General features: G+C 38.3%; 1 protein-coding gene across 7 annotated transcripts in view; it reads right to left on the bottom strand.

Moving 5' to 3' along the window:
* Nucleotides 1–19,046, bottom strand: part of LOC127800513 (protein PLASTID TRANSCRIPTIONALLY ACTIVE 14) — a 74,506-nt gene that overhangs the window by 35,629 nt on the left and 19,831 nt on the right. For all 7 annotated transcript variants that reach the window (XM_052335174.1, XM_052335189.1, XM_052335182.1 and 4 more), the window contains exon 9: nucleotides 14,325–14,396. In XM_052335174.1, the coding sequence (XP_052191134.1) occupies nucleotides 14,325–14,396 (72 nt within the window). The remainder of the gene's footprint in view (nucleotides 1–14,324; nucleotides 14,397–19,046) is intronic.

The following is a 19,046-nucleotide window of genomic DNA, read 5'->3' on the forward strand; positions in this document are numbered from 1 at the left end:
TGTGTTATTTTCTTGGGATTGAAGTAGCCCAATCAAAAACAGGCATTGCCATTACTCAGAGGAAGTATGTTCTTGATATCTTAGAAGAAACTGGGATGCTAGATTGCAAACTAGTCGATACTCTCATGGATCCGAATGTTAAACTTCTACCAGATCAAGGGGAGCCCTATTCAAACCCTAGCAGACATCGGAGGCTGGTGGGAAAGCTAAATTACCTCACTGTGACAGGCCAGATATATCTTTTATTGTTAGCACTGTAAGTCAGTTTCTCAATTCTCCCCATGAGAGTCATTGGGATGTAGTAATTTGAATCCTGAGGTATATTAAGGGCTCCCCTGGCAAAGGCTTAGTTTATGAAGAAAAAGGCCATACTGATATTATGGCATATACAAATGCAGATTGGGCAGGCTCTCCGAGTGATAAGAGATCAACTTCTGGGTACTGTGTTCTCATTTGGGGGAATCTCATATCTTGGAAAAGCAAAAAACAAAGTGTGGTCGCCAGGTCAAGTGCAGAAGCACACTATCGAGCCATGGCCCTTGCCACATGTGAGCTTGTTTGGTTGAAACAATTGCTCCAAGAATTAAAGTTCTGCAAAATAGGTCCTATGAAGCTCATATGTGATAATTAAGCAGCCTTACACATTGCTTCCAATTCAGTATTTCATGAGCGAACCAAACATATAGAGATTGACTGTCACTTCATTTGTGAGAAAATTCTATCGGGAGAAGTCACTACTTCCTTTGTCAACTCTAATGATCAATTGGTAGATATTTTTACTAAATCTCTTAGGGGATCGGGAGTGTCATATATATGTAACAAGCTAGATGCATATGACATATATGCACCAGCTTGAGGGGGAGTGTTGATATGCATTAATATCTCTTGTAAATATTCCTTGTAATTAGCTGATTACTTGCCATATTTAGATGATATTACTTGTTGTATTTAGATCAATCAATCTCTAAAATTAAGGGAGTTAATTGAGGTTCTTGTAAATATATATAATCAAGACGGCTGTGAGTGATTCTCAAGCCATATTACACGCCAAATATTCTATTCTAACTATAGGTTCCCACCAATTATTCATAACCGCCTACGTACTACACGCCTTAGCTCTACCCGCGTACTAACATCTACTACTCTTAACTATTTTTTTTTTTTTATTACAAGATTTCTACTTCTACTATCTCCCTCGTAAGTATATGACAATATACCCTCCCCTTGAGACATTTCTTATCCTTAAGAAATGGTTAGGAGACTGGCTGCTTTTGGTAATTAAGTAGGACCGGGAGATACTCCTAAGTGGGGTTGTCCTGGTGCATGTTGGACCAGCTCACTAGGATCTATATGATCGGAGATCTTTGTTGATAGACCACTCGTCTGTCCATAATGGTAGCTGGTTCTGGAGCAGGGCTGGTGTCCATGGCTCCTTGTGGTAACTGAGAACTGGCCAGCTATGCGCCTACAGCTTTCTTCAATAACGAGACATGAAGCACCGGATGGATTTGTGTCTCCTCCGATAATTGTAGTCTATAGGCCACATTGCCCACCTTAGACACAATAGGAAAAGGGCCAAAATACTTGAGGCTCAACTTGGAGACTAGGCCAGGGGATAAAGACTTGAGATGGGGCCCGTTCAACTTCAAATAGACTGTCTCTCCCACACTGAACTCTCTTTCACTTCTACCATTGTCAGCTAATTGCTTCGTCCGATTTTGAGCCATGGCTAGGTCTTTTTTAAGCTGTTGGAGGATCCGCTGCCTCTTTTGCAAATGTTCATCTTGTGGGACTTGGTAGGGGTGGTTGTAACCAAAAAGGGCCTCAAACGGTGGCATCTTAAAGGCATTATGGTTGCTAGAGTTGTACCACCATTGTGCCAACCTTTCAAGTGAGTGAAACACAAGCATCTTCGGTAGGTCTCCAGGCACTGATTGACTAAGATTGACTCGCTTCGTTTGTCCATCAGTTTGGGGATGGTAGGTAGAGGATAGGTTAAGCTTAGCTCCCAAGGATTTCATCAAGGACTACCATAGGAGACTAGTAAAAACCTTGTCCCTATTAGAAATTATAGTTTTTCGAATCCCATGCACCTTTACCACCCGATCTAAAAAGACCCAAGCCACTTCTTGTGCAGAGTAGGGATGAGTAAGACTTAGGAAGTAGGCAAATTTGGTGAGCCAGTCCACCACTACAAATATCCAATCCTTCCCTTCAGATTTGGTAATCTCTCAATGAAATCCATCGATACACTCTCCCATGCCTGTCTCAAAATTGGTAAAGGTTGTAAGAGCCCTAGATAAGCCACCGTTTCATGCTTGCATCTTTTACACACATCACATGCAAACACAAACTTCATCACCTCCTCTTTGAGCTTGGGCCAGAAAAAAATTACTTAACCTTATGATAGGTGTTCTATGCCCCTGAATGGCCTCTAATTGGGGATTCATGTAGGGCCTATAGTATCTTCCTCTTCAACTCCGTGCAGTTTCCCACAACCAGCCTGCCCTTAAACCTGATCACCCCATTTGCTAGTGTATAACCTTCCTTACTTGTGAGGTCAATTATTAATTGCTCCAAGAGGGTCTTGGCTTGCTCATCTCCCTCAGAACTCTTGACCACTTCCCGACACCACTCTGGAACTAAAGCTGAGATTGAAGCAACTGTTCCCTCTTTATGGCATTGAGATAGAGCATCTGCTACAATGTTCTCTTTCCCCCTATTATACTGAATGACATAATCTAAGCCCATCAATTTAGCCATTCCCTTTCTTTGTAAATGAGTGTGAAGTTTTTGTTGTAGTAGAAACTTCAAACTTTCGTAATCAGTCTTAATGATAAACCTACCCCCCTCTAGGTAGTGTCTCCACTTGTCTATAGCAAAGATAACCACTAACAACTCTTTCTCATATATGCTGAGACCCAGATGTCTTGGGGCTAAGGCTTGACTTATAAAGACTAAAGGCCTGCCTTCTTGCATGAGGACAACCCCTATACCCATCCCACTTGCATTAATCTCCACCACAAACGTCTTACTAAAATCTGGTAGGCCTAGTACTAGGGTTTCACTCATGGCTTTCTTTAATAATTCAAAGACTGCCTTAGCCTTTTGATCCCACACAAAACTATCTTTCTTTAGCAAATCTATGAGTGGCTTGCTAATTCCTCCATACCCTTTCACAAACCTCCTATAGTAGCCGGTTAGCCCCAAAAAACCCCTCAAGGTCTTAATGGTTGTAGGCCTTAGCCAATTGGTCATGGCTGCTGCCTTCTTGGGATCCGTACTCACCCCCAGACCCAATATGATATACCCCAAATATTCCACTTGGCCTTATGCAAAGGCACACTTTGATCTCTTAATATACAATAGGTTGAGTTTAAGAATCTCAAATGTAGTCTTCAAATGTTTTAGATGGGGGCCAAAGATTGGGCTATATATCAGAATATCATCAAAGAACACAAGTACGAAATCTCTAAGGTATGGTTCAAAAATCTGGTTCATTAGTGATTAGAATGTAACTGGTGCATTTGTTAGGCCAAAGGGCATGACAAGGAATTCATAGTGGTCATGGTGGGTTCTAAATGCGGTTTTAGGTATGTTAAGGTGGTTCATCCGGATTTGGTGATAATTGGATCTTAGGTCAAGCTTTTAGAAAAAATGGTAGCATGTTTTAAATCATCTAGCAAGTCTTCAATGAGTGGGATGGGAAATTTGTTCTTGATGGTTATTTCATTTAGCTAGCGGAAATCAATGTAAAACCGCTAAGAACCATCTTTTTTCTTTACCAACAATACGGGGGATGCAAAAGGGCTGTGGTTGGGCCTTATGAGTGATTTGTGGAGCATCTCCTTAACCAATTTTTCTATTTCTGTCTTTTGGTTAGGGGGGTATCGATAGGCACAAACATTAACAAGGTCTGTGTTGGGTTTAAGGTTGATTATGTGGTCAATGGATCTGGTTGGGGGTAAGGCATGAGGCTCTACAAAAAGATTCTCAAATTCAGCTAGTAGCATATTAAGTAGATCAGAGTAGCTCATTGTCAGATTGTAGGGGGCTGCACATGGTCAACATAAATTCTCCTTCTATTTCTAGCTCCTCCTCCCTTCCTTCAGTGGCTTGGATAGAGAACAACTGAGCCACTTGATTTGTAACGACCAGTTAGTGGGTCTAGAGTTTTATTGGGATTATGAGTTTCTATGTGTGATAAATTAGCCTCAAGAATTAGATGTTATAAATATTGTGAGGTGCCTAATTTAAGGGATTGGGATTTTAAAGAAAACTTGGGTTGAGCCCAATGGGAGATTTTGTATATTGCAAGTGTTGTATGGTTGTGAAGCCTTTGGGCCTAAGAATATATATATATATATATATATATTGGGCCCATTGTGTTGGGCTAATGAAATGGGCATTGGGCCCATGAGCATAAAGATTTGTGTATTTTAATTAATCAAAATGAATGAATTATGAAAAGTCTAATGAGGGCTTAATGTTATGTTGAGGCCCTTTTTGGTGGGCTAATGGAAATGGGCCATTATAATTAATTGAGCCAATGAGTTGGGCTTGGACCTATGTAAGTGTATGAGTGGATTTTTGAATTGGGCTTAGGCCCATGTGTAAAATATGAGAGATGGAATTTAATAAATGAAATTATATATATATATATACATTTGTATTTTGTGGATTAAAAGAAAAGAAGAAAAGAATTGTAAAATGCAAAGTGACCAAATGGTCCTTGCTTTATTGAAAAAAAGGTGAGGGCAATTAGGGAATTACATAATGAGGTTGAATAAAGAAAAGGAGAAAGAAATAAGGAAAATGAGAAATTCCAAAAATGGGCAATTGATATTTTGAATTGTGTGAGTGTGCAAGATGGGCAAACTTGTAATTTGGCCAAGGGAGTGGTTGGAAAGTTGATGGGCGACCATCCCTCCCCCATGCTTTCTTTTCTTTTGCTTTTTCTCCATTCTTTTCTTCCTCTCTCTTCTTCCCTTCAGCAGAACTTCTTCTTCTTCTTCTTCTTTTCTTCTTCTTCTCCATTTTGGTGTCCATGGAAGCTTGAAGTGAAGTTGCAGCTGGGTGTATTCTTCTCCATTAGGTTTTTCTTCATCAAAGGCAAGTTCTACTTGCATTTCTTTTTGGTTATGCAAGTTTCTACTCTATTTCTTTTATATTACAAGTTCACGTTAATTCTCCTTGTAATGCAAACTTTGGTTCTTTTTCTCTTGGGTTAAGTTGGTTTCCTTCTTGGTTCCCTTGTCTTCGAGTCTTCTATTTTATTAGAAGATCAAATCATGAGTTTATATTGATCGGTGGATTATTTTCTCATTTCTTTAACTCTTGTGTTTTATCATTGATGGGTCTTTTTGAGAGTTTTCGTCAGGGTCTAGTTCACCCTAAATTCTTAAAGGAATGACACTTGATTGATTAGGAATGTTAGAGAAGCAAGGTTTGGTGTATCTTACTTGGGATGTTGAGTTTTGTAGGTTATCGTTGTTATTTTTAAGTTTCAGGCCTCTGTTGGTCGACCAAGTATTTCTATCAGTCGACCAAGTATGTGTTTTGTTCTTCAGTTGGTCGACCAAGTATTTCTATCGGTCGACCAAGTAAGTGTTTTGTTCTCTGATTGGTCGACCAAGTGTTTTAGTCGGTCGACCAAGTATATGTTTTGCTCTCTGTTAGTCGACCAAGTGTTTCAGTCGGTCGACCAAGTAATAATTCAAACTTCTATTAGTCGACCAAGTATTTCAGTCGGTCGACCAAGTGTTTTAGTCGGTTAACCAAGTGGGCTGTTAGTCGACCAAGTGATAATTTAAGCTTCTGTTAGTCGACCAAGTGTTTTTACTCGGTCGACCAAGTCCCTATTTAGTCGACTAAGCCTTCTTCATCGGTTGACTAAGTCCTCAGTCGGTTAACTAACTCTTTTATTCAGTCAACCAACAGAATGCATTGATTCTTTCTTTTTAGTCTGATTCTTTTCTAATGCTTGCAATTCTTCTCCAAAGCTCTTGTGATGTTTTAGTTGGCTTCAAAAATCATCATGTGGATATGTAAGTGTTCCAAAAATGGGGAAGTTAATTAATGGTGGGAATTAAAAATGAAAATCATGAGTTTTTAATGGTGAATTCATGTAATCAACTTGTTTGACCTGGAGAAATAGTATGAAAATGAATCCCAATGAATAATGCTAAATCACGTGGTGAAAATATCATTAGCTCATGTGAGGATATAATCTTGAAATGTCTAAGTGTGCATGATGATCATGATGAGAACATTTCTAATAATGAAGCATGTCGATATGTTTACTTGAAAACCCTCGTGAGCATTGCATGGTACTATTATTTATGGTATGGAAATGAATCTCAATGAATGATGCTAAATTATGTGAAGAAAATATCATTGGCTCATGCGAGGATATAATCTTGACATGCTTAAGAGCGCATGATGATCATGAGGAACACTGCTAATAATGAACCATGTTTGATATGTTTACTTGAAACCTACATGAGCATTGCATGGTATTATTATTTGCGCACTTATTATTTTGCGCGGCGGTTATGTACCGCGAGGTGAGAAAATGATATCCTAAAGAGCGCCTGACGCGAGTAAAGTGGCCATAAACTCGATAGGTGATGCTCAAGCCAAGTGAATGGCTAAACGATTTTTCTATGTATATGTATGCATGCATGTGAATGAAAGGCCTTGAGGGCCGATATGCTGCATGAAAAATTATATATTCATGAGAAATGAAATGATGCATAAAATGCATAATGATTGAGAAATGAAATGATGCATGAAATGCATAATGTCAATGGCATGGAAATGATCATATTGATTGAGAAATGAAATGATGCATGAAATGCATAATGACAATGGCATGGGAATGATAATAATGAGGGGATCTAATGGGAAATACTACTCGTACTTGGGAAGTCGGGTCTATTCCATTTTGGTTTATCCATGCCTTGACTCCATTGTCTTTATCTGTCGTAATATATATACTTGTTGAGCCTTGTGGCTCACCTTGCTTATTCCTGTCATTCCAGGTGAGGGATAAGCTATTGCTGAGGGCGAGTCCAATGAGGCTAGAGCCCGGGTTTAGTTGTGTACAGGGATGTCCCAGCCTCAAGATCTATGGGTGTAATGTTGAAGGCAGGAAATAGAGGGTTCAATTTGTTGTGAGAACCTTAGTGCCCTTTTATTTGAAAAATGTATGGGCGGTAAACCCAAGATGATAATGTTAAGAGTGTGTAATATTTATTTTGAGCTCCTATTGATAGTGAGCAAATGTGAAGATGTTTTATTTTGGCTCTTGATGATTAGTGAGCAAGTTAAAGGAAAAAAAAAAATAATAATAATAACAATATGGTGTTTATTTTGAGTTTATTGTTCTTGTATCCATTTTGTGACGACCTCCTTTCGGATTTCCTATGCTAGCGGGATGATCCGGGAGAGGGCCGCTACATGATTCACGTGACCATCTTACAAATTCCCAACTCCTTGCTCCCTGCCAGTGTTATCTCTTTATCGAATGTCACCTACATTTTGTTAAAGTCAAAGTAAATTGAGCTGACATACTTCATCCAGTCAACCCCTAACACCACATCACACCCTCCCAATTTTAAGAGCCTCAAATCAGCTTCAAACACTTCTCCTTGCATCTCCTAGCAGAACCAAGTGCAAGCAAACTGGCTCATAACTTTATTGCCATTGGCTATAGTGACTATCAATGGTTGTGTAGGGATCAAAGGGCATTTCAATCTCCTAGCTGTACCCTCATCCAAAAAACTATGGGTGCTCCCACTGTCTATTAGGATCATAAGTCAAGTATCCTCCACTTTCCCCTCTACTTTGATTATCTTACTATTAGTCAATCCTTTTAAGGCATGCAAAGATATCTCTCCATTGTCCTCCTCTTCCTTTCTTGGGGCTTGGATGCTTCCCCCTCCTCAGCTATATCTCCCTCTTCCCCTTCCAATAATAGGAGTTGCTTCTTACATTGGTGGCTAAGGAAGTATTTATCCTGCACTTCAAACAGAGGCCAACCCGCCTCCTCTGTTCTATAGTCCTTCCACCTTGGTTGTTCAGAGTAGGTAATGCCAAATTCTTCATCCTAGGGGTTCCCCTTCCAAACTCTTCAGCGTGGTTCTTACTTTGCAATAGGTTCCTTGGGGCAATTCCCCTATTCATCATCCTCTGCTTCTTCATCGGCAGTTCCACTGTTAGTTTATGGAGCCTAGCACTATCAGTAGCATGCTTGAGAGTCCTAGGCTGGAGCACTTTCTCCATTGGCCTCAACTCCTCGTTCAAGCCACTTTTGAAGCTTGAAACGAAATAGGCCTCCATCAAATAAGAGTTATAATAAGCATCAGGGCCTTCATCTCTTCAAATGGTATTCCATCACCGTCCCTACCGGTTTAATTTTGTTAAAGTCCTCCACCACATCATATAGGCCCTGATCTCCAAACATCTCACAAAAATCCTCAGTGAAATCCTCCCATCTGCAGTCTTCTCGGACCTTAGACCACCCTTAGTACCAAGCATCCCCTGCATCATTAAGGTAAGTCGCTACTATAGGCACTTTCTGCCTCTTTGCTACCCCGTACCATTCAAACATTCGCTCACACCTTCTGATCCACCAATGTAGACTCACTCCATCAAATAATGGAATCTCCAAACGCGACATGGGTAAACCGTGCTGGTCTTGTCCCATCGACACCTCAGGCCGCCGTCCCCATCCATTCTCATCTGGCTTTCTATGATCATCCCTTCTTATAGAGGTTCCGGTTTCCCTCTAGTGCACCCCTTGGCCCTGTATAATTGGATCTGATCTACCCTGCCCCAGCAGAATTGGATCTGATCTCTCCCTAGGAGGAAAGTCAAGAGAGAGACTCATTTGATTTTGCCTTCTAGCTTCCCATCGACGACCATAATAGCCTCATGGTTTCGATTGGAGCCCAACTCCAATTGATGCACTCGCAATTGCAGAACACTCATCAAGGATCCACATTGTCGCACCTAAGTCACCAAGTTCTTCATCCTTGTTCCTTCAGCCATCTTCGTCACCTCTGATCAAGTGGCCAAGGATCGGCTTTGATTCCAAATTATCAGATCAAGAAGGATCTAGTAATGATTCAATTTTGATCTCTTCCAAGATGAGAGATCACAAGGAAAATGAGAGAGATCTCGTGAAAATGAGGGAGGGAGAGAATTAGAGAAACAGAGAGATAGAGAGTGAGGGAATTGAGAGGGAAATAGAAGAGAGAATCAGAGAATTTTCATTCAAACTTTAGTTGCCTCCAATAGAAGGGTCGGCCTCAATTTATAGCCTTCCCGTACAAGTACATAGATTACCGCCAATTATTCATAACGACCTATGTACTACACACCTTAGCTCTACCCGTGTTCAAACATCTACCGCTTTAACTGAATTCTGTTTTATTACAATATTTTCTACTGTCTCCCTCGTAAGTACATGACAATACCTATGCCAACAATCCTATTAACTTACCTTCGTCTTATCGCCTCCACCTATCTTTAGTCCTCCTATTGCTCTTTGCAAAGGTGTATGTACTCGTAATCCTCAAGACCTCATCCCATTTATAATTTTTGAGTTATCATTGTTTATCTGCTCCTTATTATGCCTTTGTTTCTTCACTTTCTATTGTTTATTCCAATGGCCACTAGCAAGGCTCTTCCTTAGGGTGGCACTTGGCTATGATTGATGAAATCACTGACAGCCAGTTGTTGCTGGGTTTATATTGTTAAGGTGGGTCTAGATGGTTAAGTTGACTGTTTGAATGTTTGCTTGGTTGCTAAAGGCTACACAACTTTTTTGCCTAGATTATAGTGTGATTATTTCTCCCATTGCTAAAATTTGTAATGTCCAATTGTTACTTTCTATTTTTGTCATTCAACATTGGCCACTTCATCAATTGGACATTAAAATGCTTTTCTACATGGTGATTACAAGAGGAAGTGTAAACAGAGCAACCACTCGAGTGTTGGCATTATTTGTGAAGCTCCAATCCAGTTTTTGTTTGGGCCAAGGGGTGGACGGCCTTTTGGCAACCCCCCATGGGCCTTCGGGAACCCATGGGCTAGAGGGTCAAAACGGCAACCCTCCTTTCCGTTTCAAGCTGTCGGCGCCCTATTTTCCTTTTGTCTTCATCCGATCTCATCCCAGCCGTTGAATCGCCTATTTATCTCTGCTGGCTCTTTGAGATTTGGACATCGGCAGCCTCCGCCTTATCAGATTGTGTTTGTTCATTCTCGATATTTTTTGTTGTATTAAGCTCTGTATAGGTTTTCGTTTTCTCTCACTGGTGTCTAGGGTTCTTTGCCTCTAATCTTTGTCTGTGATTACGGGGATTTGCTGTTAGAGGGTATTTTTTATCTTGTACAGAGTATCAAGACTGTGATGTATTTGTGGAGGCTGTATCCATTTCCGATTAGTGCAGTGAGCTCTCCTCTTTGGAGCTCAACGTGGACGTAGCCCTCATTAACAGGTGAACCACGGTAAAATCACTTGTGTTCTTTGCTTTGATCTGCTATACTTTTATGTGTATGTGTTTGGTTGTTTCTATCGAATGATTTGTGTATGAAATCGGTCTGTTTATTTTAAAAGGGTTGAGCTTAGTCTCTTCCCAACAATGGTATCAGAGCCCTTATACTTGCAGTATCCACGGCTGAGTTTCTGTTTTACCTCAGTTAGGGTTTACTGTTGTGGTGTCGATTTTTCTCGGTTCCTAGGGTTTATTGAAAGTCTCTCGTTAGTCTATTGTTTTCTTTGCTGAGTGAGTCTTGGTCAGTGTCTAAGGTTTCCTAGACTACCTTCATGCAAGGCGAAGATGACATCAACTCGATTTGAAATCGATACATTCGATGGTAAAAGCAATTTTGGTAGTTGGAAAAAGAAGATGAGAGTCCTACTCTCTCATCACAAAGTGCTTATTGTACTTGAAACCGATGAACAAAAATGGACAGCAGAACAGCTCGCAAGAGCTGATGAGATAAGGGAAGAAGCATTCAATCTTATTTTTCTGCATCTTGATGATAGTGTTATACGCAAGGTAGATGGCATGAATACCCCTATTGAATTATGGAACAAGCTTGAATCATTATACTCTGTTTTGTCTGCTCCTAACTTAGTTTATTTAAAGGGTATGCTATTTAATTTTAAAATGAATATTTCTAAATCTATGGATGAAAACATAGATGAGTTTACCACACTTAGTTTATTGTTAAGAGGAACAAATCAAGCCCTTGGTGATACCAGTGAGGCTATGATCCTTTTAAACTCATTGCCTAATGAATATAATGTGGTTAAACATACTTTGCAATATACTGGTATTGTGCCTAGTCTAGATCTTGTTATTTCTGGAATTAAGGCAAGAGAGTTGGAATTGAATACCTCTAAGAAATCTGCTAACAACCTGTTTGTTAAAGGTAAACCTGATAAGAGAAACAACTCAGGGAATAGTAACCAAACTGCGGGTTCTAGATTTAAGGGTAAAGGTAAAAAGGGTAAACAAAAACCTAAGTGGAAATGCTATCATTGTGGGAAAGAGGGTCACATAAAGAAATATTGTTATGACTTATTAAAGAAACAAAAACAAGGGGGTGATGCATCCATAGCTGCAAGCAGCTCTAATAACCTAGCTGAAGTTCTTACTGTTTCTAGCTCAATTGTTGCTAATGAATGGATAATGGACTCTGGATGTTCATTTCACATGCGCCCAAACATTGAGTGGTTTCAAAATTTTAGTAACAAAGAAACAGGAACTATTTATATGGGTAACAATCAATCTTGTTGTGTTCAAGGCATAGGTGACATATCTTTTAGAGTGCATGATAACAGAATTAAAATACTCACTAATGTTAGATACGTGCCTGGATTAAAAAGAAATCTAATATCTCTTGGTACCTTAGATGAATTTGGTTATTCATATAAAGCTGAAAATGGGTTTATGCATGTCTTTGAGGACAAACACCTGATTCTCACTGGTACTAAAAAGCATGGTCTATATGTCTTAAATGATTATTCTTTGTGTCTATTGTTCAGGGGAGTCTAGATTGATGTGCCATTTATGCAAGTCCCTATATGGTCTGAAACATACACTTGCTTGGCTTGGAAGATTTAGCACTGCTATACAGCAATTGGCATAACTCATAGTGAGGTAGATCATTTTGTTTTCTGTCATCATATTCCATCATGTCAATAATTATATCAATTTGATTGTATAAAAACATTTGTTTCATCACTTTCAAACCAAGGATTTGGGTAGATTGAGATATTTTATGGGAATATAAGTAGCTAAGTTAAAGGATGGTGTTTGTATTTCACAGAGGAAATATGCTCTAAACATACTTTAAGGAACTAGAATGTTGGTATCACAACCTATTGATATTCCCACAGATCCCAATATCAAACTTCTACCAGGATAGTCATAGTTGTAATCAAAGCCTAGCAAATACTGGAGACTTGTTAGAAAAATGACTACCTAATAATAATTTGACCTAAAATTTCCTTCACTCTGAGTGTTGTCAATCAGTTTCTAGATGTTGTGGTCTGGATTCTTAGATAAAGGGAGTACCAGGCTAAGATTTATTATACATAGATCGAGGACGTGTTCAAATGGTTGGCTATTAGATGAAGATTGGGTAGGCTCTCTTCAGATAGGTGCTCAACTTCTGGATATTGTATCCTTGGGAATTGGATCTCCTAGAAAAGGAACAAGCAAAATGTAGGCGCAAGGTCAAGTCCGAAGTTGAATATCAAGCTATGGCTTTAGGAACTTGTGAACTTATATGGCTAAAGCAACTCCTTAAGGAATTGAAATTTGGTGAAACAAACCCTATGCAACTCATATATGATAATCAGGCAACCTTACACATTGCTTTTAATCCAATCTTTCATGAGAGAGTCAAACATAGAGAAATTAATTGTTATCATCATTAATTGCACTTTATCCTAACTAGCTAAATTAGGGTCAGTAACACAACTCATAATGTTGTGTTAACTCAAATGATCACATTCATAGAAATTGACTGTCATTTTTTTTTTAGAGAAAAGATACTTTTCAAAGAGATATGGCTACTGCTTTTGTTAACTCAAATGATCAGTTAGGTGATATGTTTTCCAATCCCTTAGAGGCCCTAGAGTAAATTATATTTGTAACAAGGTTGGTACATGTGATATATATGCTCCAACTTGATGGGGAGCGTTAGTACATGACTGCATATAATTGTATTCGTATAGAGGTGTTTGTGTAAAGTCATGCACATTGTATGCTACATATAACATTCTCAGTAGCATATAGTTAGATTGACCAACACCTTTCTATATCTTCTATCCATTCTGTTTCGCAGAGTTAGTCCTTTTAAGTCAAGTTTCTTTAAGGATACGGTTACTTGTCAAATCAACAAATGTTGGATGGGTTAGTAATTAACTATTTCATCAGGATGCATTTAAAGTTCCACTAACATTATCCAAATCATGACTATTATTTCACAGGTACACGTCTTTGTGAAACTTCTATTTCCGACCACTAACATTTAGCATTGAACAATTTGTGCAAAATTATGTTATCTAAGATTATGAAAAACTGTCTTAAGCTGTGTATGATTGCATTTAACTCTAGGCCTCAGATATATACAGAAAAACATTCTTCAGAACCATCAGGGTAACTTTTGGAAGTATTTCACATAATCCGCATTTGGAGGTCACAAACAAAATTATTTCCATACTTCTAAAATCACCTAGAGTTCTGCCTGCACTGATGATAATAGTTGTGTCAACATGGTAACACAAGCCCATCGCTGAATCTGAAGCAATTATCTGATTATGGGATTGAGCTATCGTGGGTCAATTAGCAATTTAAATAATAGCATGTATAAACTGCAATATTGGATGAAAGTCAGAAGTCACAATAATACCATTACAGGATGCCCATGACATGGTATTAGAGAAAAATACAGACATAATTTATGGTTAATTTCCAGGAAATTTAGAACACCAACAAGAAAATTAAACCCCAATCTTTGCAGGTAAAGCTGTTGTATGCACTAGCTTACTTGTCATCAAACAGTTCAAAAATAATATTATGTTTTTCCATGGGACTACAATGTGTATATGCATTTTATGACACATGCGTGTATATGTAAGTAGACCCACATGAACTGATCAGCTTTTGGTCTAAACTAACATCAAATTTCATAAAATTGGAAAAAGAAAAGGCATGATTTTGTTTCTATCTGCAGAATTTAACATGGTAAGAAAGAAGGAAGTTTCTTTCTTCCCAAAGGTAGGGCCTAGAGCAAATTACCACAGATGACGAAAAGCCATATCTTTGCATGAGCATGTCATTCTTTTGGCGACTCATGTAATTAATTGTCATCTGCAAGATCCTATGAGAGCATCAGTATATCCACATTTCTCAACATTTATGAAGGTGAGCAACAGATACATGGACACAATTAACACAAGATTTAATTGCCAAATGTTTTTGTTTTATCATTATATCTCAAAGTAATTTCTTCAAACTTATAATATGATTCGTGTGTGTCATAATGATGAAAATGCAAATATAAAATATACATTCCACATATTATGACATATTTGAAGAAGCGTATAATGTATGACATATAAAACATGAAAATAATACCTTCCTAGAATTGTATATACTTCTCGCCAAAATACTAACTTCCATGATTGGCAGTTGTATCTAGTGAGGGGGAAATAGTAAAGTGCATTTGGATATTTGACAACATATACGGGATGCTTCAATATACATGACAAATCAACAGATAATTGGTGTTTTGCATTCTACTTGCTAACTAGAAAATCAAATTAAAACTTGATATATAATATATATATATATATAAAACTACATGTGACTCATTTATGCAAAAGATTTATTTTCATATGTTTTTGTATATTTAAAAAACAACATATCAAACCTTAATCACACTAAGAGAGATTGGTCACATGGATTCTTACTTGCTAATCATCTCTATCTATGGTCGCATCCTCAATAAGGCCATTATAACACATATCATGCCTAAGAGTTCTTCACCATGTTTCTCCTCATAGAAACATCAATTGATCTTGTTTTCTCACATGATCAAACAACCTAAATCATGTCTCATGCGTCCTATTTCTAATAGGAGCCAATATGACTTTATGAAATATAGCCCCACTGTTCTATTTTTTCTTGTATGGCTGCACATCTACTGTAAGATCCCCATTATTGTTACACTCATATTTTGCTCATGTTAGTGCTTTACTGCCAACATTATACGCCATAAACAAAACTGGTCTTATAACAGTACGGAAAATTTTTTATTTTTAAATTTATTAGGATTTTATATAGCATAAAACATCAAATGCACTTTTCCATTTTAACCACCTGCTTTCATTCTACGAATAATATCCTCAATAACAATTAATCGAAAATATTGTCAAGATTTGGATGTAGACAGATGTCCAAGACCTTGAATGTAGCAGAATATTTTTTAGAATAAGTTAATTTTCTATTGTAGAGATGACAACTGTAATACTCTCAATTACAAATTGTAACTAATAGAACTTCTTGTAAGAGTGGCTATATAAGCTACTCAAAAGGTTTATTGGGGACAATTCACTAATAAAAGAATTCCATTCTCCCTTGTTTCTCTCTCTTTCAATTCTATCTTTGAAGAAACCTTAATTTGGTCTAGGTTCCTGACAAAGTGGTATCAGAGCAATCGATTCTTGGTTGTTGATCTTGGCGATTTTTAGCAGTTGATCCAAAGTCGAAATTTGAAGGCGAGCAAAGGAGATGGCTGAAGTAACTCGCGTGAAGCAGTTGGAGGTGAGATTGGATACCTTGGAGCTAGGTTTGTGGCAAACTCAAGAGAAGGTGAGTCGTTGCCGAGAGGAGAAGGCTACAACTAGAGAAGTTGTGCAGTTTTTGGAAAGGTTGGATGGGCTTCTGAGAATGTTCTCTAAAATGCCTCAGGCCAGCCTTACCGATGGATTTCCCTCCCAGATCCACTTTAGAGTCGATCTTGACAAGAGCAGGCATCCTTCCTCATGCTTCTACCTCACAAGAAGATGAGGAATGTCCTGAACTGGATCAAATAGTCCAAGTAAGGGGATCTTATCAAAATCACCAACACAAACCGATGCCTAGGTTGGAAATTTCTATGTTTGATGGGGTTAAACCAAGACGGTGGATTAGGAGGTGTGAAAGATTCTTTCAATATTATAATGTGATAGAATGCCAAAAAGTCAACCTAGCAGCAACCTATCTCAATGATATCACTGATGCATGGTATCAAGGATGGAGTAGGATGAGATCTAAATTGAATTCGAATGAATTCATGGAAGAATTTTATGATAGGTTTGCGAGAGATCCATGGCTGATGTGATAGAGGAATTTAATAAGCTGAGACAGGAAGGCTCATTGATAGATTATCAGCTCAAATTTGAGGAGTTGAAATCAATACTGCTTATTTCTCAGCCATAGTTAAATGAGACTTATTTTGTATCAAGTTTTATTAGTGGTTTAAATGAAGAATTGGGACTTACAGTGAAAATGATGCAGCCTGCAACTGTCAAGCAGGCTACTGAGAAAGCCAGATTACAGGAATTGGCATTGGAAGCAATGTTTAGGAAACCTACGTGTTAAGTTGTATATAGAGATAATTGTTATTATGTCATGGCTTATGTCATAGGTTAGTATTATGTCATGATTATGTCATGGTATGTCTATATATAGGTGTATAATATTTTAGTCTATAATAAGAGAAATTCCTCAAACTATCTCTCTCTCTCTCTCTAAATTCTCACACTACGATTCAATCTGAAAGCTATCCTTTGATCGGTCAACAGCCTAAAGGAAATCTTGGGATTGCCAATCCAGGGATGTATAGAGGAAATTTGACCCCTAAGGCTTTACCAAATTCAAATTCGGTTAAACCACTTTCTATGAAACAAAGGAGGCAGCTAGGACTGTGTTTCAAATGTGGAGAGAAATACAGTCTAGGCCATCAGTGTCATAGGCAGTTATTGCAAATGGAAGGATGGGATGAAGAGATAGTAGAAGAAGAGAAGGATGTTACCGGGATTGGATGAAGAGATGGTGGCAACTTACTGTGATTTCTTGGGGATAAGAAATCTTTCAAAGGGTGAGGGGATGTCAAGATCTTAAAGTAGACAGATGTCCAAGACTTTGAATGTAGCAGAATATTTTTTAGAAGTTATTTTTTTGTTGTAGAGCAGACAACTGTAATATTCTCAGTTACAAATTGTAACTGATAGAGCTTCCTATAAGAGTGGCCATATAAACTACTTGAGAGGTTTATTGGGGACAGTTCAGTAATAACAGAATTCAAGTTCTCTCTTTCCTCTTCAATTCTCTCCCTACTTTCTCTCTATTTCTCCCTCATTTCTCTCTCTTTCTCTCTCTCTTTCAATTCTATCTTTGAAGAAATCCTAGTCAAGTCCAAGTACCTGACAAATATCTACACTAATCCATATTAGGAATAACATGATCTTCAAGTCTTACCATAGCAGCATCGATACTTCTATTTTTAATAAACTTAAATATATTTGTTTTCAATCTACCCAACTTCAAGCTTCTAGTTTCTAAGGTATCCCTCCATATCTCAAGCTTATTATTCACCTTGTCTTTTGTCTAATCTATCAAGACGAGGTCCTCCACAAATAACATACACCAAGGCACCTCTTTTGGATGTATTTTGTGAATTCTTCTATCACTAGATCGAAGATAATTACAGAAATATAACAAAATATAAATAAGAAATATATAAGATTATAGTAATTAATAAAAAAATTAAGATAATAAAAAATAACAATAACTATAATAATAAAAGATAATGTTGTGTTCATTCAAAGTTTTGAAAATTTAGCCAAAAAAAAAAAATTGCAAATGAACCAATTCATTGTAGAAAGAAGATTTATAACCAATCCATGTAAGAAAAGGTATAGTTACTTTCGTAATTTAAATACAGAATAAGTATATATGTGTCACGCGTCACCAGCTCTAATACCATATATTTTACTGCTGATTTAATTTTCTTGCATTAGCTATATTGCTGTAACTTTTATTTCAGTATTTCTTTATTAGTAGAGTGGACAAATAGAATATTCGATGCATGTGGCTAGCTGGCTGTTTGTTGCAACGGCCGGGCTGGGAATCTGCCCTTGGGCAACCTACATATAGTCAGTTATCTGGCTATGGAGGGTATGAAATGAGAAGTCACTGAATTCTACTTCTTCCTATCGTTCTTCTTTCTCTCTCTCTTTTCTCTCTTCCTTCCTCTCAAATTCGTTTATGCGACTGCTCTGTTTGAGCAGCACCTATTCCGATTCTAACCGGGTTGGAAATCACGCCATTGCCATGCTTGGGTCGTGACAACTTGGTATCAGAGCTTTGATTCTCGACCGAGAACATTGAACCAATGGTGGACGGGACCAAGATGAAGGAATTGGAGACGCAACTATAGCAAGTCAGCTCGTCATTGGTCGATTTCCAGAACCGAGTCGATCAGTTGGAGTTGGGAGCTACAAGGGAGCACGAAGCAATCGTAGCATTGGACCGCAAGGTTGAGAGCTCTATGGAAGGAATGGAACGCAGGATGGATAGTTCCATTACGAGAGTGCAGGAGGAGTTGGGACCAGATGCAACGATTTATGTTGATGTTCACCGGGCAGCATGCAGTAAGGCTCTCACCTGATTTTCCTCCCAGGGGAAGAACTGAACCCATTCTAGGGGACCATATAATGAACCAAGGAAGCGACCACCGGGAAAATGAGATTGAACCAGAAGAGGAAATGGAAGGATCCGTGAGGAGAAGGAGAGATGACCAAGTTAATCACCAACCACCTAGATTTCCTATGCCTCGAATGGAGATACCAACCTTCGAGGGAGCCAATCCCAGATGGTGGATCAAGAGGTGTGAGAGAGTGTTTGAATGGTATAATATACCTGAGAGGAAGAGGATAACTTTGGCGCCGGCCTACTTTAATGAGGTGGTGGACA

This window comes from Diospyros lotus, chromosome 1, assembly GCF_014633365.1.
Source record: "Diospyros lotus cultivar Yz01 chromosome 1, ASM1463336v1, whole genome shotgun sequence".
NCBI lineage: Eukaryota > Viridiplantae > Streptophyta > Magnoliopsida > Ericales > Ebenaceae > Diospyros > Diospyros lotus.